Raw genomic sequence first — 27819 nt, forward strand, 5'->3', positions numbered from 1 at the left:
TGGTTTGTATTCACTACCATTATACATTAATCTCAGTACCTTGATACTCTTGAAGAAGAGGAGGATTCCATGTGAGGATATGAAGGTTCAGATACTCTGAACTGTCTTTTCAGCTAGTGTGTGGTGCTTTCCTCAGGAGGGGTGCATTTCTTACCTTATTTTTTAAGGGAATCTTATAGGGCATATTATAAATTAAGGTCTGTCTTTGACATGGATTGACAGTTTTCAGAACTGTCTTGGTCATGTAACTTTGTCTTCTAAAGGCACAGGTAACAGGGAGCAAAGGTATTTCAAAGGTGTAAAAAATACTTTCTTTTTATTCTGTTGCATGAGCATGTCAGGGATTTTTTTTTTTTCTTTTCCTCTGAAGAGCAGTTAATCTTCCAGAACAGTTTAGCCATTGTTCAGTGTTTAGGTCTTTTACTACTGACTTGACACCTGTATTTGTATGAGCATTGATCCTGGTAAGACGTAGGTACATACATAAATGAATATGTTGACATAGCTCTATTTAATGTGATACTGTTCTGTTAAAGTTAGCAGAAGATGTATAAAGTAAGTCTGACAGATTTATTCAGCAGCACAAAAGATCCATCCTTCAAACAGGCTAGATGGGCTTCCAGAAAAGGTTGCAATTGTGGCTTTATAGGTGAAAAAATTCTAGAATGCTGTAAACTTGGCACAGGTGGTTGGGATAGATGACTTTTATTAACTTAAGATAAAATTCAAGTGGCAACACCAGCAAAAGTGCTTCATAATTTTTGAAATTCAGCTTAACTGTTCCATTTGGGCTAAACTTTGATACCCACCATCATTCTGTGGAATACTTTATTCCACTTGCTCAAAAGATATCCTCACTTAACTTGAGTGGAACTGAGTATCCTTATTCAAAATAAGTGGTATCTTATATAGCCATATACGTGAAACACATTTAGAGCTCATTATGTAGAAGAAGTTTCATTGAGCTGAGATAGGCTTCTGGCAAAATGTCATCTAGTAGAGACTTCCTCAGGTCTGCCCTCCGTTACTGTTTTGGGTCATGGTGAAAGCATTTCGCCAAAAACCAAAGTTTGAGATTTATTTCTGAAAGGAAAACAGTTTGCCACCACCTTCATCACTCTGCCAGGAGAATACTGGTTCGATAAGGGAAAATTTTCTTGCCTGTAAGAAAATAGGCAACTCATGAAGTATTACTCAGGTAAGGTTGTGCACCTTTTTCTTGCTCTTATTTGAAGTGAGTGTTGATGTGCACTGAATTATAGGAAAAGTAATAACTCTTTTCTGGGCATTGATTGAGTTTTTTGGGTTTTTTTTTTTTTAAACTGGGAGATATGAAGGAATGGAATAAAGGTGTAAAAAATAAGAGTTACTTAATATTTATGCAAGCACAAGTTATGTTTGCTTTTTAACCACCAACCTATTTTCAGTGCCATATTTATCTAATTATTACTGAACTTATTATTGCTCCTGCAAATGCTTTGGCTTGTTCATGAGGAAGCAGGTTTTCAAAGATAAGGAAGTCATAGGATCATAGAATGGTTTGGGTTGGAAGGGAACTTAAAGATCATCTAATTCCAACAGCCCTGCCATGAGCAGGGACACCTCCCACTAGGTCGGGCTGCCCAAGGCCCCATCCAACCTGGCCTTGAACACTTCCAGGGACGTGGCATTCCAAACTTCCCTGGGCAACATGGTCCAGTGCCTCACCACCCTCATTGTGAAGAAACTCCTCCTAATGTCTAGCCTGAATCTGCCTTTCTCCATTCCTCCTTGTCCTATCACTACATGCCTTTGTAAAAAGTACCTCCCCAGCTTTCTTGCAGGCCTTCTTCAGGTACTGGAAGGTCACTGTAAGGTCTCCTTGGAGCCTTCTCTTCTCCAGGCTGAACAAGCCCAACTCTCTCAGCCTGTCCTCATATGGGAGGTGCTCCAGCCCTCTGATCATTCTTGTAGCCCTCTTCTGGACCTGTTCCAACAGTTCCATATACTTAGTTGAGGATTCCAGAACTGGACACGATACTCCAGATGGGGTCTCACAAGAGAGGAATAGAGGGGCAGAATCTCTTCCCTTGAGCTGCTGGTGACGCTTCTTTTGATGCAGCCCAGGTGATAGTTGGCCTTCTGGTCTGTGAACGCGCACTGCTGGCTCATGTCAAGCTTCCCATCAATGAGCACTCCCAAGTCCTTCTCCATAGGGCTGCTTTCAATCACATCATCCCCTATCCTGTACTGAAACCAACGGATTGGCCCAGTCCAGATGTAGGACCTTGCATTTGGCCTTGTTGAATCTCATGAGGTTCACACAGGCCTGCTTGTTCAGGTCGCTCTGGATGACGTCCTGTCCTTCTGGTGTGACAGCTGCACCACTCAGCTTGGTGTTATCTGCAGACTTGCTGAGGGTGTGCTCAGTCTCGCTGTCCGTATCATTGATGAAGATATTAAACAGCACTGGTCACAGTATGGACCCCTGAGGGACACCACTTGTCGCAGATCTCCATTTGGACATCGAGCTGTTGACCACTGCTCTCTGAATACAACTATCTGACCGATTTCTTATCCACCAAACAGTCCACCCATCAAATCCATGTCTCCCCAGTTTAGAGAGAAGAATGTTTTGGGAGACTGTGTCAAAGGCTTTACAGAAGTCCAGATAGATCACATATGCTGGTTTTCTTGTGTCCACTGTTGTGGTTACCCCATCATAGAAAGCCACTAGTTTGGTCATACAGGACTTGACCTGGTGACACCATGCTGTCCACCACTAATCACCTCCCCTCCTCCAAGTGCTGTAGCGTAGCTCCTAGGAGGATCTGTTCTGTGACCTTCCCAGGCACAGAGGTGAGGCTGACAAGTCAATAGTTCCCAGGGTCATCTTTTCTACCCTTTTTAAAAATGGGGACAATGTTACCCTTCTTCCAGTCACCAGAGACTTCTCCTGACTGCCATGATTTTTCAGATATTGCAGAGAGTGGCTTGGTAACCACATCAGCCACTCAAGACTCTGGGATGCATCTCATCAGGTGCTATAGACTTACATATGTTCAGGTTCCTCAAGTGATCACAAACCAGATCCTCTACAGTGGGAGGGGGTTTACCCTCCTGGCCCCCATCTTGTTGTCCATTCACCCAGGAGGGGTGAGTAGAGTGGTTGTTAGTGAAGATGAGGCAAGAAAGTTGTTAAGGACCTCAGCCGCCTTCTTGGGGGGTATGCTCTCTTTAATCTTCATTTTCTGATTGATGCACTTCTAGAAGCCCTTCTTGTTAGTCTATACTTTCCTTGCCAAGTTCAGCTCCAGCTGTGCCTTGGCCTTCCTGACCCCATCCCTACAACAACCGAGCGATGTCTCTATACTCTTCCCAGGTTCCCTGTCCCTGCTTGTACCGCCTGTGCAGTTCCCTCTTGGTCTTCAGTTTGACCAGCAGGTGTCGACTCAGCCACGCTGGTCTCTTCCCTTTCCTGCCTGATTTCCTACATATGGGGACTGAGCACTCTCGTGCTTCATGGAAAGAATCCTTAAATATTTTGCCAGCTCTATTCTGCTCCCTTGTCCCTAAGGACCATATCCCAGGGGGTCCTACTAACGAACTCCTTGAAGAGCTGGAAGTCTGCTTTCCTGAAATTTAGTGTCCTGACTATAGTCTTCACTTGCCCCATATCCCTTAGGACCAGGCTGCCTCTCATCTTGACATCACTGATGAGTTCATTTGTATTTGTGATCATGAAGTCCAGTGTTGCATCCCCTCAGGTAGGAGTCTTTATTACCTGGGTTAAGAAATTATCCTCAGTGCACTCTAGGAGTCTCCTGGATTGCCATGCTACTTTTCCAGCATATGTCAGAGTAGTAGAAGTACCCCAGAAGGACAAGAGCTTGTGAGCATGAAGCCTCCTGTAGCTGAAGGAAGAAGGCTTCATTGGTTGGCTCACCTTGATCAGGTTGTCTGTAGTATACACCAACCACAAGGTTCCTTCTGCTGCCTCAGTCTTTTATTCTAACCCATAAGCTTTCAACCTGTTCGTGGCTACTCTTCAATGACAGCTCTTCACACTCTATCCATTTTCTGCTATAGAGGGCACTGCCTCCATCCCTCCTTTCCAGTCTGTCCCTTCTGAACAGCCTGTAGCCATCGATTGCTACACTCCAGTCATGGCATTCGTCCCAGCAAGTTTCAGTGATGGCAACTAGATCATAGCTTTCTAGTAGCACTATAGCTTTCAGCACCTGCTGTTTGTTGCCCAGGCTTTGTTTGCTTGTATAGAGGCACTTCTGCTGGACTGTTGTCTGCATCGTCTTCTTAGTGGAAGACCCTTTGTTTTCTCTTAGGTGTTTTGGAGAAGTTTCTTTCCTGGCACCTACTACCTCAGGAGCCTCCCACTTGTCTCCACAGGACTTCAACTGTGCTGTGGCATCCCCAGCACACCCCTGGGCTGGAGGTGGAGTGCCCATACCATCACCCCATCCCTCCAACCATTGTGTGTCTTCCCGCAGGTTGTCATAGGCAAGCCTGGTATTATCCCTCTCCTCCTTCACATCTAGTTTAAAGCCCTATCAATGAGCCCTGCAAGCTCCTGAGCAAAGACTCTCTCACCCCTTTGAGAAAGGTGGCTCACATCTGATACCTGTAAACTTGGTGCTGTGTAGGCTGTCCCATTGTCAAAAAAACCCAAAGTTATTATGGTGGTACCAGGTATGGAACTATGTATTAATAGTCTGGACCTGTCTGATCCTTACAGTGTCACTGTCTGTAACTGGAAAGAGGAAGGAAAAGATCACCTTGAGCCCCAGATTCCCTCATTAGCTGTCCCAAGGCCTTAAAATCTCTTTTAATCACCCTTGAGGTACATACTGCAGCTTCGTCACCTCCCACGTGGAACAGCAGTAATGTTTATTCTCAGGGCCTTTCAACACATGCTTGAGGTGAAAGGATATTTCTTCACAGTATCAGCAAAAGTAAAGGTGAAAACAGAAGCATTTTTAAACACCTTACAGAGAGACTTAACAAAATGCAAGGAAAGAATTCTCCATGACAATTCTCATAGTGCAGCATTCCTCATACCATACGTCAGTAAAGGATCTGAAATCTAAGTGTATTATAAATGAAGCAGAGATCTTTTCATTTCATCTGTTCCACTTTTGTGCCAACCAGATGAGCTTTATATCTAGGTTAATTTTTCGCAAATCAAATACTATTGAAATACACTGGTGCATACATACAACCGTCAGTCAGAGCTGGAATTTAAAACAGCTGGTGAAAATATGAAGTTTAAGTCATTTCTACCGCTTGGTGTCACTGTCTCAAATGAAGTCCATCAAGATGAAACCCGATATTGGGAACATGGTGCTAAAATTAGCTGGTTTTATTTTGGGGGCCTTCGTGTTTTCATAAATCAGGAGCAAAATAACACATCCTAAGTGCTGAACAACGTGTAGCTCTGATGTGGAATTTGTTTATGTAATAAATCAGCTCGGGAAAAAAATATTTAGAAATGCAGCCAGGGACACTTATCAGGGGATTTGAAACTTCAGCACAAAGTCTTATCTCACAAGGTTTCTCTAGTTCAAACAGGGCTTCAGCAGAGCAGTGCTAGCGGCTTTTCATTACAACCATTTATAAAAATCTATTCTTCAGTGTACATCTGAATATAGGTGTTAAACAATAGAACCTAAATGAGACAGGTAGTCCAGTAGTTCCCTGCTTAATGAAAACACAATGGCCTTTCGAATTCCAAACAGTTATTGGCTATGTTTAGGATATATATGCTTTTTTTTATTTCATCGTACTTGTAACAATTGCAAGATCGGTTCCAGAAGAAAATTCATAGAATCATAGGACATTTGGCTTGGAAAGGACCTTTACAGGTCGTCTATTTGCAACCTCCCTGCCATAAGCAGGGACATCTTCCATAAATCAGCTTGCTCAGAGCCCCATCCAGCCTGACAAATGTTTCCAGGGATGGAGCATCTACCACCTCCCTGGGCAACTTGTTCCAGTGTTTCACCACCCTCAGTATAAAAAAATTATTCCTTCTATCTAATCTAAATCTACCTTTATTTAGTTTAAAATCATTGCACCTTGTCATACCACAACAGATCCTACTAAAAAGCTTGTTCTCATCTTATAAGCCCTCTTTAAGAATTTAAAGGAATAAAAACTGTGCTGCTGTTTGAAAGGAGTCAACAGGACTTCTAGTGTGTTAGTAACCTTGACAGTCACTTCTTAAATAATGGGAACAGCTATTTTCCCTATAAAGGCTTTTTAAAAGAGATATTTGCCTTCTAAGGGTATTTTTGTTCTCAATGTATCCTAACTTCTATGCCCTCATCGATGGTAGGGATAATGTAATTTCTGGTATGCTTTCCCATTTTGGAAGTGGTTGGAAAGAAGGATCAAGTTTAGTCATAAATCTGGACTGGAAATCTGATTTCTCTTTAACTACGTCAGGTCTAATCTGAACCTCCGCTGGCACAACTCAAGGCCATTTCCTCTCATCCTGTCACTTGATGGAAGAGACCAACACCTATATCACTACAACCTCCTTTCAGGTAGTTGTAGACAGTTACAAGGTTTCCCATCAGCTTCCTTTTCACTAGGCTAAGCAACCCCAGTTCCCTTAGCTGTTGCTCATAAGACTTGTTCTCCGTCCCCTTAACCAGCTTCGTTGCCCTTCTCTGGACATGCTCCAGGACCTCAAAAGTGAACACAGTATACAGAGAGTATGCCCATCAAATGTTAGTGTTTGTGTTTTCATTTTTGCAACTGTTTACATGATTAGAAGAAAAATAGTTTTATTAAATACCATATATCTCAGGATAAGCTTCACCTTCACAGTAGAGTTAGTTTTGTTTGATAACCAGTAATACTCTAAAAAAAAAAAAAATCATTGTTAACTTTCCTTGGTGAGAAAGGTTTGGCAGCGTCAACTGGCTTGTGACTGACATTCAGAGAATTCCAATAGGTAGCAAAGATGACAGTGATCAATTTACTTTCTCCTTGTCTTCTGAGGACAGGACAAGAAGCAGTGTGCTTTTATAGCAATGAAAATCTAATTTAAACAGAAAAAAGTCTTGACTGCATGGAGGTTTCACAAGGGAGCAGCTTATTAGACTATGAAATCCTCATCATCACATAGTATGTAAAATCTCTAAAAAAAGAGGTCTACAAGATGCGCTATTCATGCTTGATTCTGTCTTGGAGCAGAGGGATAGATGAGGTGGACCATGGAGGTGCATGTTAGCCAGATTATGTCTGCTGAAGAGATGGTGCTGTACCACCTCCTTTTGTGGTGTGCGCTTACAGGATAATAGCTTCATTCGAAGATACTTTCTCATAATAGCTTTACCTTTTTCTTACAGTATGTGATAGCAGAAGGCGAAAGCTTGAAACAGTGGCTGCCTGCCACCAGACATCAAGCTCTTACTCCAAGCATGGTGTTAGTAGACCTCTTCAAAGGAAAGGTCCTTAGAGTTAGTGTAAGAACAACAACAAAAAAACAATCTCAGAACCAGCTGAACTACTCTGTCTCAAAAAAAAAAAAAAAAAAAAACAAAAAAATAAAACAGCCCGAGGCAGACACCTGGAATGGAAAGTCTCAGCATCTGCGGTTAAAGCATGGTGCAGTTACAAGCTATTAGGAACAGTATCTGGTGAAGAGACATGTCAGCTGACCCCTGCTCTGTCTATGCTGCTTAGGTTGCACTACCACAGGGCTGCCAACTTCATGTATTCAAAAATCGCTTGTCAGCTCTTGCCCTCACCACACAAAAGTGGCTTAAGATCATGAGATTTGAAAACAAATCATTTAGAACTTTCCTTCTTTCCATTTGGCTTCTGAGTGTTAGGTTTGCAGAGGTTACATTTCTAAACATTACTTTGCAACTATAAAGGTTTTATTTAAAAATGAGAGACTGTCACATAGTCATTGGTTGCCAGAACCTGCATCTTTACATAAAGTTGCATGGTTCAGAGTAAAATCATCAGAACACCTTGCATTCAAGTTGTTGCTTTTAAAAAGACAACTTGGAGATTTCAGTTCTGGCAGTGGTTTTGCAGGACATTTTGAAGTAAATATTCTCAAGAAATGTTCTGAAATGAACAGAGAAATGTATCAAGTTGAATCAAAAGGGCTTGAGTAGGTTAACAAAAGGAACTGGGCACAAATATGCCATCTATGAAATGCCTGGCAATGCCTGTTTTTACTAACTGGCAGTGTGGGCATCTGCTAGATGCCAGTTCTAAGTGTCCCAACATCAGTTTTCCCAAGTTTTGAAGCCACTGACCTCAGTATATGAGGAGTTACACATTAAACTCTGCCCATCCTCTGTGTCTGCTACCTGGCTCCTCTCAAGACTGAAATCTGAAGTCAGATGCTAAATTTAGGTATTTAAGGCTTTTACTTTAAAATCTTACCACCTACCACTGTTAGCCAAAATGTGAGAGCTAGGTTCGGTTCTCCTCTCTGCCTTTAGAGATACCAGCCAATCGTCCATATCCCTCTCTCAGGACCATTACTGAGAGAATTATTTTCTCCTCTGCAAAGAAAACCAAAATTCTTGCTGGGCTGGACACTGCCTGGAACAAAGTTATGAGGTATTCTTGATGTGGGAAGTGCTCTTTTACAAAAGTACCCAAGTATTCAGTGACTCAGAAAGAGAGCGAAAGCAAGCTTAACTATTCAGACCAGTAACGAAACAACTTAAGTGCGGTGGTGGTTCTGGGTTCCAATGCCAGAGATGTTTTTCTGTGTTTTATGCTAAGTAGATGTTACATCCAGCAAATAAGTAGCCATTGAAGCTTGAACTGGAGGAGCCAAATGGCTGTTGCTCTCTGCTTAAATAAGCGTCCTAATCTCAATGTCTTTCTAACTGAATTCATATTCATGTCCTTGAATGGAATATAATTTCACTCTGCTCCTGAGAGGCAGGGATCACAGAATGGTTTGAGTATGAAGCAATCTTAAAGAACATCACGTTCCAACACCCCTACTGTAGGCAGGGACACCTTCCACTAGATCAGGTTGCTCAGAGCCCCATCCAATCTGGTCTTGAACACCTCCAGAGACCAGGCTTCCACAGCTTCTCTGGACAGCATGTTCCAATGCCTCACTACTCTCCCAGGAAAAAAAATCTTTCTAATACCTAGTCTAAATTTACCCACTTTCAACTTAAGACCATTACCGTTTGTTCTATCACTGCACTGCCTGATGAAGAGCACTTTCCCAGCTTTCCTGTAGGTCCCCTTTAAAGTACTGGAAGGCTGCTATAAGATCTCCCTAGAGCCTTCTCCTCTCTTGGCTCAACAGGCCCAACTCTCTCAGCCTGTCCTCATTCAGGAGGTGCTCCAGCCCTCTGGTCATCTTTGTGGCCCTCCTCTGGACTTGATCTAACTTTTTTTCTCAAATTGAAGAAGGGTTTTGAACTTGGATTTCCCATATTGTTACTGAATCGCTGAACTTGGGTTGGGGAAAGAACAAGACAGGAGAGAAATACCGTATCTGGCTCTTCTAGCAATTATGTTTTATGTGGAGCCAAGTTACTTAGTTATGCTTTAAGATCATCTATTGGATTAAGTCCCTTAGCTGTTGAAGATAGAGAGATTTGCCAGTTTTATGATTCCTGTTGGATTTAGACAGCAGGTCAGCACCATAGCTTCTCAGCAGCTTTCACACTCGGCACACCTGAAGCAGAATTCAGTCACTAAAATGCGAGTAAGCACATCAGAACAGTACATGTCAAGTTTATTGAAGGGAAAGCACAAAGTGGTGTGAGTTAAGGAGGCCCAACCTAACAAAAGCACAGTCAGTTAGGTTACTGTGAGGCAATTCAGCTTCCAGACCTGGCTTGTGGGGCATTGTTCTCTATTCTGTGGATGTACCCAGCCGGTCTGGTGTAAGTTGGCTCAGATATCAACCTCGGATGTTTAATTAAGACCTAGTGACACACCCTTAACCACCCAAATCCTTTTATGTCTGATTCATCTTTTGTTACTGATTTCACTGAAAAGTTCTGAAGTTAACTCACTGGAAAAAAAAACAGAATAAAGCAGCAGCTAATAAGACCAATGGCTTTTAATTTGCATTAATAAAACGACATTAAAAAAAAACCCCAAAGACAAACTTAAATTCCATTTGAGATTTTTCTAGTGACATCTCAACTACTTGGGCTTCCTTGGTGTTTAATATTAGTAGAGCCCCTTAATAGTGTGTAATAGCCTTGTAATTCATATTCAGTCATAATTTATTCAGCATAATGTTCTTAGTATAACTGGCAAGCATGCACTAGTGTGGAAAAAAGCAACCCTTTAAAGAAAAATTTATCCCAGGATCAGACTTTTCTGCAGTTGGATAAGCAGAGATGTAATTCCTTAAGAAAGTCTTTCATATATTTCTCTGTACATAAAATACTTCTTACGTTTAAGTTTGGAATGGTCTGGGAATGAGTCAAGGAATTATTAATTCCACTGTAAACTATATTTCTGTTGGATTTAATGATGGATATACAAAATATTTCATTCTCAAATAAAACTGCTGTAATGAAAGGATTAGTGTGTACTTTTGCCAATGTCGTTTACTAGATGAAATCAGAAATGGGTAATTGTATGTCATGAACTCCATGTTGTTAATATACAATGGATATTTGTTTTCAGAAAGTAACATCTGGTTTTATAGTGGCATAATCTGAATCACCTGTAACCATGGATTTATTATGTTAATCTAAAACATTCTATTAGCATATGTAGATTTTAGATACACTGAAGATTTTCAACACTGGTTAAGGTATAATTTCTTTTCTCCTGCAAACAGTTTTTGTGGCATGAGCGCCAACAGGATTTGGTTCTTTTCCAGCCTCTTCTGTGGACAGTGAGGACTTGATTTCATTAGAAGTAGTGGCAAACAGTAATATTTCTTTTAATTAGATGATCTCATGATTTCCACACATATTTGTTCTCTGCATTATTGTTCACTGGCAACACCGAGCTGCTTGGTAGCGTGTGAAACCATATGTCTCAATAACATCTTATGGCAGGTGAGGGAGGATTTGCAAAACAACATTTGCTGACAGGACACAATGTGTTTTACTTTGATGGGGAAGTTTTCCTAAGTGAACCTTGTAGCTTAGTTCTCTCATACAAAGTCAAACCTTTATGAGTCTTAGGAGTCTTAGCGGGCCTTACAAGTCTGTTTAATTCAGAGGAGTTGCGGTATGAAGCAAAGACCACATGACATGATGTTCTGTGTGTGCTCCTAAGTAGTTCATCAGTACAAAAAGTGACCTTCTAATAGCTGTAGTTTGTGTGGAAATTTCACATTCGTTTTTTCTTTTTTAATAAAAAATTGCCAAATTAGGTTTTATTGGTCTCTTGTATGTAGCTCCTGTACTGATCTTCCCCTTTGAGCTTAGGAGCAATGATTACAAATAATTTTCAGACACTGCTTTTTCTCTTATTCTCTTGTGTTTAATATTTCATTTGAATTCCAAGCATCATTTTGGGGTGCAAGCTGAAGAAGGGAAGAGTGTGACAAATAGTGGTCAATCTTTTTAAAGAATTTTACAACATCATGAAGTAGTCAGATCTGGGGTTTTGATTTTTTTTTTTTTTTTTGGTTTAAATATAGTTTATACTTTTAAGCATATCACAAAATACCTGGGAAAACGAAGTAAAATATTGCTGGTTTTATAAATGGTCAGCTGGAAGGCCAGAAGAGAAAGCAGATTGAGCAAATAGCAAGACGTAGCCCAGCAGAGTTCTTAAATAAGTGAGTAAACATAGGCATAGGAGTTGGACCATCTGACTTTTTCAGTGTCATACCAAGCACCTGTTTAAGTGTTTTGCTGGCACAGTACCTCAGTGACCTGGTCAGAGAGCTAAGTGCGACTGGTGTGTGGGACATGAGCAGTGTAGGCAGTCTCTGAAGTATACTGACATAGCAAGATGGAGAGATTACCAGTAGATTTACATTTATTAGTGTTTGGTTCCCTCACACCCCTTCTTTCCCTCTGATTATAACATTTTCTTCTTTCCATCCCAGCAAATGCTCAGGTACGCATCTTGATTTTGATCTCTCCCAGTTTCAGCACAGAGATCGTGTGATTTTATTGGCTGTCAATGGAGCTTGTTCTGATTTACAGTTGTTTGCACAGGAGAAGAGTCAGGCCAGTAAAGTGCACTGTAGGGGTTTGCCTTGTAAAAACCTAATGGCAATGGATTTGACGGAAGGGGGAAGGGAAGAAGAAGCATTTAAGACTATTTATTAATCAAGAATTCCAGGAGCAAGGCTTTTCTTGCCTTGATTCTGGCAAATGTACAGATGAGAGATACTGTGCAGAGACCATTTCTGCACAAACAGAGAAAGCCCTTCGAATGTAAACATTTGAGCAGCTGGCATGGGAGATTAGTGCAGCAGTGGTGGGAAGAGGGTACTAGTGGATAGCGGTGCTGTCTACGTTTAACAAATATTAGACGTTCTAGTTTAAAGATTAAGGATCAGAAAGATAATATCAGCTAAAAATACTGACAGTTTTACAAGTCAGTCAAACTCATTAACTGACATTTAAGTAAACGCAACGTGCCAGCTCACAGTTGTGACAACTTCCTCTCGCAAACGAAAAACACGAAAACCAAAGGGACTTGGGATAAAATATTCCATATATTTCATGCAATCCGTTAGAATTAGGAAAAAACTCACCTTCTCCTCTATCTACGGAAAGGCAGCGCTTTGAGACTTGTTAATATTTCTGCTTTGGATTGTGAGAACAATGCCTTAAGGTATTGTTCTACTTTTAATTTCCTGTGGCTGAATATTATATCAATGGAAAGCATCATACTGAAGGTGAACGTAGTGTAGGGTCTGTTAGCTTTGTAGACATGTGTTCGTATGCCATTTAACATCGTCTGGGGCAGCATACATTTTGGTTTTTTAAACCCTCACCAAATAGTTACACAACTAGGCTTCAAATCAGGCTATTTGAGCGTATATTTTTTTTGATTTTTGTTTTTAACTTGTGTTTTGACATGCTTTTAAAACTACTCCTTGTCTATTGGTTGTGATCCAATTCACATGTGTTTTGTTGGAGGTGCTTTACTTTCTTTATTTCTTTAGCAGTAGAGACTAAAGTATGGGTATCTGGAGCCAAATTTTCTGTTTAAAATATCAGAGCTATGCTTTTTCTGTTGGCATTGTTATGATTTTCATTGAGTTTGAAGGTATACTGAAGGAAAAGATTTCTTGGAGACATGATACTGACAGCATAGTTTAGAGCATAGCTGTCTTTTTGCATTGTAAACTTAGAGTGACCGTCAGAGACTTGATGCAGAACTCAATAAAGCCAGTGGAAAAATTCCTTCTGGTTTCAACTGGCTTTGGATGATGTCCTGCACGAGTTGTTAGTCATTATCTACAATAGGCCATATTAGAGGAATTCTTTCTTGTGCTACTTGAGGTTCTCTTTTGCATGCACAAATCTCTTCTGACACTCACTATCATCTTTGAAAACATAAGACCTTTGTTCCTTTTTGATGGACAGTTAACACAGATAACCCCCTTGAAGTTACTTAATTTAAGAGCATTTGATCACTGGAGTAGGAGAAAACCCCAAAGTAAACATGTTAAGTCTTACAGAAGATGAATTGCAAACAGTGGCAAAGGAAGGGAGAGGCTTTCACTGACGAATAATTTGTTGCAAAAGCAAGTTTTTCTTTGGTACCTGGAGCAGAGCATACTCGGAGATGTAGGCGAATTTCTTAGCACTGCTTACCCTGTTTAGGATGTAATTGTGCCAGTGAAAGTCCAAGTGTAGGTATATGATTTAGCTATTTCCACAGTTTTTAACCTAGTTGCCAATTAAATTTGGGACTGAGCTTGAAAAGTTTCTGCTACAGCCCCTCGGTGGAGAGTACACTCCAATAGATTGGAATACTTCAGTCAGTGGGCTGTACACAGTGGGAAAATCAGTTTATTAGGAATTACGAACATCCAGAAGTCATACTCTGGTGTCCTAAGCACGGAATACTGACTTTTTTGACTTTGAGAAACTTACTTGGCTATAATATTGCTACAGAGGAAGATAAAATATGAAAAAAAGAAAAATAGATATAAAGTAGGAAAAGGCAAAAGTAGCTTGGGGTCCAGCACAGCTGTACTTCCAATCACTTTGCAGTAGCCTATATTCTCACTTCACTTTTATTTAGAAAGTGGGCTGGCCTATAGAAATTCAGAATAATAATTAACACTCAAAAAAGAATAATAATAAACACTCAAAATAGGAAAAAAATAAAGGGTCAAGGATGTCTGAAGTAATGCTTAAATATAATTCTAAGAAAATACGAAGGGAGGTCTACTTCTTTACTCTTAACCTGTTCTTATGTGGCCAATTATTGAACATTCATGTTTCTTGCCTGTATGTTCAGGATACTGATTATTCTCCGAAGAAGATAGCCTTTGGAGAATCCTCTAGGATGGAGAGGAAGCTTGGATCTGAATTTCATGCTCTTGCAAGATTCAGATCTGAAATTAATTTTCTTGTGACTTCTTTTGAGTAAATACATTTTCTATGCAATTTTTTTGTCTCCTTTAATAGGACAAGCTTAATTTTTGTAGGTGTTTATCTATAGGTATTATGTAACAGAAGATGTGTACAACACCTGAGTGTATTCTATGCATTGTCTATCCATTGTCCAGAAGGAGAGCATTGCCTTTAAACCTTATCTTCACCTCTGTACTCCTGACCACGCAGCTGTTGTAATTCAAAATGGTTCATTGACATCAATACCTGAGCATCAAGCTATGGGCATTATGTATGTGAGTTTCTTTTGTTTTGTCTTCTGCAGCAAGATGTCATATCTCCCTAAAGGACTGGTCTGCTTCAGTGCCATTACTTGCTGCCAGAAATTCTCAGTCTGGGGTATTACTTATGCCACCCCATAATTTCAGACTCAACCTGTTGTACTCAGTATGTGTACATAAATGCACAAATGTGCATACCGATATCTGAAAGAGCTAATTGAAACAGTACAATTCCTAAATGTTGACTTCTGATTCATGTTGCTAGGATCCTACATAATGAGGATTTGTGTTAAGATTTGCACCAATTTCAGAGTTCAAAAGCTGATTTCTTCTTCCAATTTTTTTTTTTTTAATCTTTAGAGATTGCATTGTTTTCCAGTAATATTTTTGGCAGTGTTTTATTGTTAAACCGTGTAAATCTCCCTTTTTGAAAATTTACTGTGACACTTGGATGATTTTATTTGTCTCCCTGTAGCTAAACACCTACAGTTACCATAGACTTCAAAGGGAAAAGTAGTTGCACAACACCATTCTAAATCAACGAAGTATTTGTGTGGGATGTGGATTATAGGTACTGGAGCTAGAAGTCAGTTCCCTGAGCTTGGGTAAATGAGAGCAACTCTTTTGACTATAAAGAAGTTCTGCAGATCTTGGTGAAAATTTGCCTTTGAATTTCAGTACTCATTTTCTGTATTCATCAACAGCTATAGTAAGTGGAGACTGTAGGAGGCCTGAAGTCATGCATGTCAGAATTTCATTAGGCACTGAAAGATAATGAGAACTGATCATTAATATTTCTTGTCTCTGGAAAATTTGGGTAGGTACAACATGCATTAAAACGAGGGTAGAACACTTTTTAATATAACTGGAATAAAAACGCTTTCAGTAAAAAGCAGAAAATATTTCTTCAAAACCGAACAAATGCACACCCAAAAAACTCATACCAGGAACTATTCCATTCATAATTCTGGCCCTTAAAAACTGGCCATGAAGACACTACAGCAGATATTTTTAAGACTTTATGGTTTATATGAAGTTTCCATCTCATCGTCCAGTATAAATTGGCATATCTACAATGAAAATATATTGAAAATGATCAGTTCTAGTGGTTTGATGGTTTTGATATGTTAAAAGAATTTATTGCAGCAGAAATTGTTCTTAGTAGTTTTTCAAAATATTGTGAATTTCAGAAGGACATGCGTCGCAAGTATAACAACTTCTGTCTTCCATGGACCAAACACATTGGTTGATTGATTTAAAAGAATAGTAAGCCTAGGGAAAAAAAACTCTTATTGCAATGATGAATTAATTTAGCTCGAGACTTCTAATGCTTTTTATGATTATTTATCGTTGATGAATTCTTAACACCAGCAGAAATAATGAAAATGTCTCTTTTGCTGCTGTTGGTCTTTACCTTTTAAATTCCCCGCTTTCTGAAGCCTATTGCCAGACAGTTAATAAAAACAAGTTTTGATTTTCAGCTTGGTTGTTCAACACTATTTGATCGAACTAATCTATTTTCACATAGTGCAAAAGTGTAAGTGAAAGGAGAAACCAGACTTTTCAGACTTATGTAAATTTGACTTTTTCCTTCCTCGCTCTTCCAAGATTGCTCTCACTAGATTTACTAACGGCCTTCGAAGGCCAAGTGTAAATGGCATATTTTCAAATGTTCTTTCCTTGTTTTCCTTCTGGCTTGATGTTTTTTGTCTTCTTTCTATAGTGGGATTGAATTGAATTTTGGAGTCCATGTGAATTTTCCTCTGTAATTCTTTGTTCTGCAGGTTTCTTTAAAATGGAGTTTTCCATAAAGGTATGTCATTGGCCTTTAGACCTCTCCTGTTAGGTTTTAAGATGCTTCTTTGGTTAATTTCTATCATTCTGCCTCATTCCATGTCTCTGTATGCATTAAATCTCTACAACAAATATTTTTTACATGTTCACAGATCTATAGATTAATCCTCTTTCTCATCAGTACTGAATCTTTACCAGTTTGAGTTCTGTACATGTCACTTTTCCCCTAATATCTTCACGTCAACAAGTGAGCATTAACAGTGCCGTCTGTTTGGGCTAACTGAACAGTCATTCAGTTTTCTTGCAGAATATGGTTTCTCTTCTCCATGGTCTCTTTTAGTTTGTTGTTCCTTCCCCAGGATATGAGCCAATACTCTCATCACATTTACTGAAGTCTTCTGCTTTTTACTTTGCTCCTCTCGTTTTCCAGATTTTTGTCTTTGAATTTCTGCAAGGACTTCGTTTTTCACCACAATTACTGTGGTTTGTGTGTCTCTCCTCACTTCTTGTTGCGTTCTTTCCTACTTTTTTCTCATCTTCTTTGGTACCATTTGGACAAATTTCTAAGAGACTTGTGTTTTCTATGGTCTATCCTATTTCCTTTTATAATTCACTGAACTCCCTGCATGTCTCTCATTACAGGCCCATTTTATGAGACATTTCATCTTAAATAGATAATCCTTTCCTTTTCTTTATGGTTAGCTCTTCTGTTTTGGTTTTTTTTTTTTTTTTTGGTCTGGCATATATGCACATAGCTATCAAAAGCTATAAGTAACGTGAGTAGCTGAATTTGCTGACTGCCTATTTCTTGTTAGGAATTTTCTTTCGGGAATATTTTGAATTTAATCTTTCTCCCCATATTGCCTTTACATATTTATATTTTTGACAGTTATGAAAAATCTGTTTTCAAAATACAGTCTTTTTTTATAGGCTGTCACATTTTGACAGTGCGCTGTGACAGAGAGTTGGACTTGTGGAAGATAAGTTTTTAGCAGTCTAGCCAGAAAGATGTAAATCAGCCCTTAGAGGGTGCATTTCATATATAAATTGATTCTGGTATTTTCCCAAACCAACATTAAAAAAAGAAGGAAAGAAACATAAAGGAAGGGAACGTTCTAGCAAGTGAGACACAAAGTTGTCCACACACTTCTGAAATTCAATATAAATCATTGTATAGTTGTATGAAATGCAGACAAATGTTATCTCAAACATCTGCCAGCATCCCAGACTGTCACCTGTGATTATTCAGCTTGACCTGGAATTTACTTCAGACTGTGTCTGCAACCTGCAGTCCCACCCGAGTGACAGACAGTAAAGTTTCCAGCGAACTATTGAGTAGCCTAGAAAATAACCAACACAGAAATATTTTCTGTGTGCTATCTTAATGAGAGGGGTCTCACTAGGGTTTACATATATTTAACAAAAGCAAGAATATTTACATTTTAGGGTTCTTCAAAATGCATCTTTCATCCAGATAGTTAAAAACAAAAAAAACACGTGCCTTGCATGCTATCATTTAGCATGATGGTATCAGGTGCATAGCACAAGGGAATGAAGAAAGCTGGTATGCTCTGGAAGCTTGTGCATATATGCCTATGATTTCTTTGTGATGTATCTGTCACCTGAATGGAGCATTTCAAGTGGTTGGAAATGCATGTGTTTTTTTAAAAGCATAGTGATTTTAGTATATCCACTTAGAAAGAACTGTAATGCACGCGTGCTGAAGTTTGTGGCTATTTCATGGATGATATTGGATCTATACTAATGTTAAAATATTTTTTAATAATTTTATTATCATTGATATTTAGCTGTATTTCTGGAAATTGAGAATCTGGTGGAAAGGAGAATATTTAAGTGTAATATTATCTGGAATATTAAGTGGAAAGCTTATCTGCATGTGTGGTCAGAAGCAGAAGTTTGCTTTTTTGAACATACACCTACTTGCATTGCTGATCACCTTTGTTTAGAAAAGAATGTTTAGCAACCTAAGTTTCTTTCATTTACGGCTAAATAGCTTCAGATTTCTGCAAAATAATTTTTCATCCTTTGTAGGACACACAGTGGCAGAAAGCAAACAAATTATGCATTAGAAAGATTTCTAGCAAGTGTATTTTCACTGCATTGAGTTGTGGCTGACTTGTCAGTGCTAACAGCTCTCAAAAAAAGAGCATACGTTTCTCCTCTTTTTACAAGTCCCTCAGCTCTGATGTACAAAAGTGTCCAGAAGATACATGCTTGCTGGTTACTGCAGTGACTTCAGTGTCAAGATTGATAGGAGAGGACACAAATGATTTATGTGTGCCTTCCAAGCACTGATTTATATACTTCTTTTTTGTCATTAGCACCAGGCAGTATGCTGCCTGCTCCCACCTTCTGAGTTGTTGAGACATGGCTCTGCTTTCCTTCCCTCTGTCCTACCATTCTGAAAAGTGTCTACCCTCTGCTGTCAACATTATTTTGCTGATTCTGTTGGGATGCAAGTTTTTTTAAAAATTATGAATTTATTTGAAACACACTGTCACTTAAACAGAAGAGACGATACAAACACACTAATGTAAATCAAGTCAGCTTGTCTTCTCTTGTCTGCATGTATTGCTGTGACAGAAAATAAAAATCATTGCATCGATTTCCCTTGATGCTATGACCGTCGTCTACATTCTCCCAGGAAGACTTCCTCAGATTGACATAAATGATGCTGATCACTACTTTCTGAATACAACCATCCAACCAATTTGTTATGACTGAACCGTCCAGCCATCAAATCCATATCTCTCCAATTTAGAGAGAAGGATGTTTTTGGAGACTGTGTCAAAGGCTTTACAGAAGTCCAGATAGATCACATCTGTTGGTTTTCCTGTGTCCACTGTTGTGGTTACCCCCTCATAGAAATCCACTAAGTTGGTCAGAAAGAACTTGACCCTGGTGAAGCCATGCTGGCTGCCTCTAATCACCTCCCTGTCCTCCATGTGCTTTAGGATAGCTTTGAGGAGGATCTGTTCTGTGATCTTCCCAGGCACAGAGGTGAGGCTGGTAGCTCCCATACCTGTTCGCTGCTTAGAAGTTCCCAAAAGTGAATCTAAGCCCCTCAGTCTGTTTTGGAAAGCTTTTCTCCTGGAGGCTTCCACTTTTCTAGTTCCCTGCCTTGGATGATTTGTTCCTTCAGCTTTTCTGTTGGGAAAAAGGTTGGATACCACAGGAAGTGCAAAGTGAACGTAAATCAGTTGGAGCTACAAAACCAAGGCTGCACTCCTTGCTGTAGAGGTGTAGATATACTTTACATCACCAAATCTTATCTAAGTGAGGAGAAGTAGTTATCGACTGAACCGTCCAGCCATCAAATTCATGTCTCTCCAATTTAGAGAGAGGGATGTTTTGGGAGACTGTGTCAAAGGCTTTACAGAAGTCCAGATAGATCACATCTGTTGGTTTTCCTGTGTCCACTGTTGTGGTTACAATAAACTTTTGGGAAGAGAAATTATATTTAAGGTAGAAGGACAAAACTTCTAATGATAAGGATAGTTAAGAAATAAAACTGCATAATTGCAGATTCTGTGGACTTTCGTCATAGGAAAATTTTAGTAACCTTTGCAGGGACAGATTGGTCATGCTACTTTAGCGCTAGGGCATAAAAGTAGATGCCTTTGTAAAGGAGGTAACCTTGCACCTGGCACTGCTAAGATTTCTGATCAACAAACTTTATACTAAAACGAGAGGAGTGCGGTCAGCTGTGGTGAGGGAGAACTCACAGGGCACAGGAGAGAGAAAGTTCTCAGGCATTTCTAACTATGGCTGTGTAACTTCTAGTGTCCACCAAGTGGGCTCTGACCACAAGATATGGAATTGCTAGCTAGATACTAAAATAGACATAGACAAGCATAAGACAGCACTGTAATCGTACAAACTTTAAAGTGTAACTCAAAATGCTTGCAGTAAAACGTTGAAGCCTACTCTCCAGACCTATAACATCAATGTGCTACTGCCTGTGTGAGTCGCTGTTGTGGACATGGAAGTTGCTTCTCTTTTGATACTGTGATGGGTGACCAGATCATTTCCTACCAATAGCAAATTGCAATGTGATAATAAAGCAAAATACAGTAAATTGCATAAAAGTGCATTTTATTTCAGGTCAAAGCAGGAAAATGTTACTTTTTTTTTTTTTTTTTCCTTTCTGACTGCGGACTGTATGCAAGTACCAGAATCACAAGTGCTTCAGGGATTACAAAAACCAAACTGTATTCATTGTGGCTGGTTAGAAAGGAAAATCTGAGTAGTCACAATTCTGAGTGTTTTTAAAACTATGTCTCCAAGCAGTCTCATGACTGCAGTATTATTCTTTGGTTTTGAAGCGGGAGCTTGGACTATTTCAGTTTTGGTGTTGTCATTTGGTGTTTAGTGCTCGTATACGGAATTTCAGTATCATGTCAAGGAGAGTGGACTGACTTAAATTTGTGCAGTAGGTCTGATATAACTTCTGGTGTTTTAGTGGCCAGCTGTAATCAGTTGTGGTGCATTCAGCAAATCAATAAAAGATTGTGTTAATGGAGTTTAAAAGTGTCCAACAGACATAAATGTTCTTACTGTAACAAAGTAGATGGATTTGTCTGCCTGCTCTAAATCTTACCTTTCATGTTTGCCCATGCTACACTTGCAAAAACATTATTTCCTTTATGTTACTCTAGTTATTATTTTTGTCTCTGTTTTGGAAAAAATAAAACCCCATACTTTTTGCTGATACATTTAGTACTTTGAGTGCTTAAAACCAGTTCAATTGATTACTTTTGGTTTAAAAACTTCTCAGAAGGAAACTGCATAACAAGACTGTGAGCTCAAATACGTGAGTTTTGGCAAAGAGCTGCGGAAGAAAGGCCTGGCTGTAGCAATGTCACAAGAAAAGAACTTGACATTTTGAAAAATTTTTATTGACCGATGTGGACAGGGAACAGGAAGTAAATCACTCTCACAGGCAAGCTGCAGTCTCTTCCTTGCTGACCTTTAAATGCCACTTAGTGTCATCAGAAAATCAAGGAAATGCTAATAACAGGACTTTGGGTAAGAGAGTTATATATGGGAGCTGTCTTTTGAAAACAAACATAAGCTGACTTCCATTTTTATACACATTGTTTCTGTAAAATGGAATTCTCACATCTAGATTAATGTTACATTACTTTATTACTATTAACATTAAAATGTTTGTAAGTATCCATAAGATATCAGAGCTTCTTTTCATTCTTAAAAAGGGAGTAGTTTGCAAAACATGATTTATAATTGCATTCTAGGTTGATGACCTTAAAACACAGACTGGCCTCTGCCTTAGGCAGAGTTGCATTGAGTGGAGCAGTCTGTGGACTTCGGTAGTCCTGGAGAAACTTGACTTCTCAGTGTCTTTTGAAAATGGGATTGGTATTCCCAAATCACCAGGTTACTATGAGCGTTCATACTTATGCAGTTTTAAAAGCCCCTCTTTGCCCTTCGAAAAACACTTTGAAAACTAAATTCCAGGTAGAAGAACCAGTAGGAAGGAAAAAAATCCTAAAATTAAACTGCTTAACCCCAAAGAAATCATCTTGTACATTAGAAAAAAAAAAAAAGAAAGGTTCTTAGGTTTCAGAAATTTAATAAGAGGGAAAAAACTAGCTGTCAAGTATAACATGAAACAATGGTACTATATGTAGGTACTGCAGCTGTTTCTTGCCTCCTTCAACATCTAATTTGTTAAATTAAAATGGACTTTACGGTTGTTCAGTACATGTTCAAGACCTTTGCTCAGCTGGAGTCTAACTTGACTGCTGACCTATGCGGTATATCTGTGAGCTGAGTTTGCTTTGACTTAAGTCAGGAGAAGAAGAAACTATTTATTTTTTCTGACTAGTTTGCATTATTCTAACCTGTTTGTTAAATGAAACAGAGAATAAAGACTGACTTTTTTTAGCCACCTACATTGGCTGCAATACTTGAGCTTGGCTTTCCTCTTTCGCACACTGCTGTAGTTTGAGTAATTCCACTGATATTGATCCATTGATAACAAATAAAAACAATAAGAAATGACTCATAACATGAGTATTCTTGAAATGCATGGTCAGTAAATAGTGAGCTTGATAGGAAGGTTGGACTTAGAAAAGAAAACAGAGATGAATTTCCAAGGTTTTAGCGTTTTCTTTCAACAAAGTTTTTTTTTGTGATAAACTATTTATACTGTTATGTCAGTATTACATTTTTTTTCCTATATTTTCTCTTAGGAAATCCAAGATTTAAAAAAAAACCCATACAAACATTTTTTATGTGTTTAGTTGATCATCACTATATTCCTTCACAGTGATCTCTTGCCTGAAAAATGATTGTGATAGGTCTTCAGACGCAAGGCCTTGAGGTAGAATTGAATAGGACGTTAATTTAATACTGGATACATCCTATTGTCTTACCAATACCCTGTATTTGTAATACTGGGAGGGGAGTTTATTATCTGTGTACTTCTTTAAATCTCTTAACAAAAATTCCCAACCTTTTTATCATGCAAATAAAATAAAATAATTACAACCATCACAAAAGCTTATCTGTAGAATAGACTTTAAGAATATTTTGCTCATTCATTTTAGTGTGAAAAGAAGAGACTATATTTCACCCTGTGAACCCTGTCATTTCTTTTGGAGTAAACAAAATTTGTTTGATAAAACCAGCTACAATATGCACTGAGAATTACTTAAAACATGTAGGTTATAGAGGAGAGTGTTATTCATTTCACTGCCTAAGATACAAGGTCAAGAAAAGAGTATATTCCTTTGTAAGATTAGACCTAATCTTTTAAACCCCACCTTCCATTTTGAGCTTTTTTCTTCATTTGCTGTAAAGGTGAAGAAGCTGTTGATGCTATTCGGTTCAGAAAAATTAGTAATGAAAAAGATGTGCTAAATACTGCTTTAATCCTTCAGTGAAATGTCTCCTGTTGATGCTAAATATACTGTTCCCAGATGAAGTCTACAGTATGCAACATGAAGGACGACAAAAGCATCCTGCTTATAGTTTTAAGTCACTATAGTTACCACCTGTGTAATGAATGCAGGACAAGACACAAATCAGTTTGCTATCTACGTTTGGCATTTTCAGTTTCTTTCACAGGAACCTATAGAATATTGAAATATATCACACAGTAAGAAACCTGTATTACATAGTTCTTTTTGCATTGCTGTATTTTTTAGCTCTTTATGCTTCATCACTGTTTCCTCAGCAGACCTAAAATGAAATTAATTTTTTGAGCTCACTGCCACGTTTTTAATTTTTACCTAAGATTGCCTTTGAAAAGGAATTAGCAGGCCATGTCACAAGTCAAATTACACTCCTACAGAAATCCAGGTATCCACCACAACGATAAGGCAGCCATACAATTGAGGAAAAGCAACTTCTAGCACTTCTGAGACTGGAGAACTTAGATTCAAAGAACTACCTCTTTTATTTTTAAAGTGGTGGGATTTGTGAATGGCCTTTTAGTTTCTTGCCAGGGTGTGTTCTGTGGTCTTGGACAAAATTCTGCCTGAGAGCTTTAAGTCCTCGATGCACGAGTTGTAGTGATAAGAACAACATTATCAGCCATAGTCATCAGAGTATGCTTCCAGAACAAGCATCCTGCTCCAGCTCACAGTGGATTAGTATCAGTGGTGATTTCATAGAAGGCATTTCTGAGAAGGAGTAGTTGTCTCATAACTTAATTAAAAAGTAAAATCTTCAATGCCCTTGAGTTGAAATCAGTGAAACCTTTTCTGTTGATTTTATTAAGTTTTCAATGAGAACTAAAGTAATTTTTAACATTGAGGAATCATTGAAATAGTTTCTGCTTCTCCATACATATGGGCCTTTTAAAATCCAGAGTGGTGCCTGTTGGGACTTCTTTTCACCAGGTTAGCTGGTTATTTTCTGTAGATTGTAAATTATTATGATTGTGCATGTAAATTGGAAATAGTTTGATGCTAACAGGGTTTCTCTTACATAAATCTGCAAAGAAGATGGCTAAAGCAGGCAGATTGATAATAAAATAGATAAACCTGGGGCACAGACAGCATGTGATTAATAGTGTTCTCATTTAAGAGTAAATCTTGTTTTCAGAAATGCATATTACTGGTAATTTAAATACAACTGCAAATGCTTTTGGATAACCATAATAATGTGTGTTCATGAAGCTTGTATTTTAAATAGCAAGCAGCAGTAGAGTTCTCATCAATAGTACTGTTAAATTGCAGTAGGTGCTCGTAGTGCCTCCTGTCTTATTAATATTGCCTGTAAGCTTTGTTTCAGTTGACCTTTAGAAGTTTCCAGAATTTACAGTTAGCAATTCAGCAAGTTTGGCAGAGGAACATTCATGGTTATTTATACCATTGTTTAAACGGTAACCAGATGTGTCTTGTTTTTCTTCTTTCTTTCTCATTGTTTTTAAGAAGTGATGTTAATCCAAGATGTTAATCCATTTACAGGGTTTTTCCACAGCACCAAATTCCCCTTCAGTGAATTCTCGTTCCAATAGCCTCGGTCCATCACTGTCTCTTGGTAACATCTCGGGAATGACAGCAAACCCAGAAGTGAAAAAGCGCAGAGCACCTCCTCCGCCAGTTGTGACACCTGCGTTGCAGAACATGGAGATGAGTGGACAAGAAAAGACAGCAGCACAGGTAACAGTGACACCACAGAATGGGCTTCTTGCTTGATGTGCTGGCTGTCACCAGTTCATCCATCAGACCTAAAGTCGTTCACAGATATTTTGACTAGCCTTTAACTACAGCTCACCAAAACTCTTGATCTCACAAAAGAAAATTATCAAAAGTCTTGGAGTTTTGCATATGTTTGCTGAGCTTTCTTGAGACTGCCCCAAGCTTTGTCCGATGTCAAGAATCTTTCTAAATCAGAAAAGTTTTGTGAGACACTATGCTAAAAGATAGAGGGTGAAGAAAAATAAGGCAGAAAAGATGGAAATGATATAGGGTGACTAGGTGTCCTTATTGGCCATAGCAGTCCTAGAAGATGGGTGACAGTTCTAATGACTGAGAGAGTGCTGTTTTGCTCAGATACATGTCAGGCCGTCGCCTACATTCTTATTTTCAGTGCTGACGTGGCTTGTGAGGAGATCTGCTCTGCTTTCTGAGTTGTGCCATTTGACCTTTTAAAGCACTGTTCTGTTTTTGCTTTTAAAAAAGGTCACTGTTCTGCAACAGACCTATTGAGAATTAAACAGAAGGTGGGGGAAACCTTTCTGAGGACCTTACCCTTTGAAAAGAATAGAGTTAAGGGAAAAGGAAATTGTTCTTGTTTTTGTAGTGACATTCAGGTATGTATGTTACTAAACATGCACAAGCACGTGGAGACTTCTGCTTCCACCATCAAAAAAATGTGTTGCATGTGTAAGCTGTAAAAGTCAGTATGTAAAACTATATATAGATGCCAAGTAAGAATACAAGGAACCAATACCTTCAAAATTCTGTAATGTGGACTGTCTGCTCAGAGCCTGCTACCTCTACAGCAGACTGATCTTTGGAAAGCAAACCGTATTAGTGCAAAATGGAGTCAGGAAAGAATCTTTGAGTTCAGTATAGTTGAGGAGGTGGAGTCTAGTGCTCAGTCTCACTCCCTGTCAGTTATTTATCTGCATTAAGGCGTACATTAAGTGCCTTCTCCAGTGACGCATTGTGTGGGCAAAGTTGATGCACACTCTTGGTAGAGGATTATAGGATCTTATTTCTCCATTCTTAGGATATCTTGAAGTGTGATTGCTGGAACATAGCGGTGTTTCATCTTTCAAAATTGGAATAGATGCCTTTGAAATAGCACTCATCTATAGACACAGGTGAAAAGAAGGAACATTTTCTTGCAGCATTTGGTGCACTTGGGTTTTAAAACTTCCTTTTGAAATTCTTACTGTAAACATTTTCAGCATTGTTGCAAATGCATTAAAGTCCTGGCTCTTTGAAGCCATTGGGAGAAAAATACTTTAGTTATTGCAGGCAGCATACAGTACAATGTCAACTTCAAGTTCTCTTACTTTAAAGAAGAGCTATTTTGAAGAACAGAAACAGATGAAGGTTGCATCAGAGGATTTTCCATGACAAAGTTAATTTTGGGTAACAGAAATGTCTTGCGTAGCCGACAAAGCCAATGAAGAGCACAGCAGATTATGAGCACAGTTGCTAGAAACTGACTGCATTTATTTAGTAAAGGGCATCTTGCTGAAAATGGTTGCATATTAAAAAGTTATGATGGGCTTCTGAAGCTCAGAGGCTGAAAGTTGCTCACAGGCTACCTTGTATTTCAAACAAGAATGTGTAGAGTAGAGCTGAAATGAAACATGAGTTCTGTGAAGAAATCAGAAACCAAGGGAAGAGATTAATTATTCAGTATTATGTGGCAAGGTAGCAACACGGATACTGTTTATAGGAAAACCCAAACCGTTCTATTTTATCTACGTGCAGACTATGCAGTTTGCTGTGAAAATAGAGTAAAAAATCTCAGGGTGTAAGTTTATTTATTTAGTTTATGGGAAAGAATTAGCACTGATCTTTTTTTCAGGGAAGGACGTCAATTCCTTATTAATGGACTTCCTTCCATAAAAAGATAAGATGTTTGTTTAGAAAACTTTATTTACGTGCAACTGTTACTAACAGGAAGATCCTGCAAAAGGGGAACAAGATTATTTCCAGTGAAGCTAGCACATTAATAGAAAATGAAGAAGGTGGTATTCTGAGCTTTCAGGAGGTTTTTTTTTTTTCTTTTTTCAACTATGTGGTTCCACAAAGCTGTATAGAAAAACGAATACTGTAGCTGTTATGAATACCAGTAGTTTGACTTTCCAACCCAATAAGCCTGTTATTTTTAACCTATTATTAAGCTCCAAGGCATTCCATTTTCTTTACAACACAGATGATTCTTTAGGAATCTCTCTCTCTCTCTCTCTCTCTCTCTCTCTCTCTCTCATCCCCGTGCCTAGTGATTGCAGTCAAAAATTTTCGTGAGTATGAAGATCGAGGTCTTTTAATTTATGCTTTAGTTTTAGATTTTCTCCACTTGCTTTTCTGGATAGGTGAATCGCTGCAATATAATTTTACCATATTGCAGTTTTTATTTCGGTGAGGTTTAGAGTAATTTACCTCTTTGAGCATAAGGCCCCTGTAGCAACTTTAATTACCTTTTTAATGCAGCATGATTAGTTTTCCATGTCTATTTAAAGGTAGTGTTCCCTCTCTAACGCCTTTAAAATTTCCTCTAGAAAATAC

General features: G+C 38.7%; 1 protein-coding gene across 12 annotated transcripts in view; it reads left to right on the forward strand.

Moving 5' to 3' along the window:
- Window positions 1–27819, forward strand: part of COBL (cordon-bleu WH2 repeat protein) — a 212933-nt gene that overhangs the window by 111809 nt on the left and 73305 nt on the right. For all 12 annotated transcript variants that reach the window (XM_054058712.1, XM_054058708.1, XM_054058703.1 and 9 more), the window contains one exon: window positions 25033–25227. In XM_054058712.1, coding sequence (XP_053914687.1) covers window positions 25033–25227 — 195 coding nt within the window. The remainder of the gene's footprint in view (window positions 1–25032; window positions 25228–27819) is intronic.

This window comes from Cuculus canorus, chromosome 2 (assembly GCF_017976375.1).
Source record: "Cuculus canorus isolate bCucCan1 chromosome 2, bCucCan1.pri, whole genome shotgun sequence".
NCBI classification, from domain to species: domain Eukaryota; kingdom Metazoa; phylum Chordata; class Aves; order Cuculiformes; family Cuculidae; genus Cuculus; species Cuculus canorus.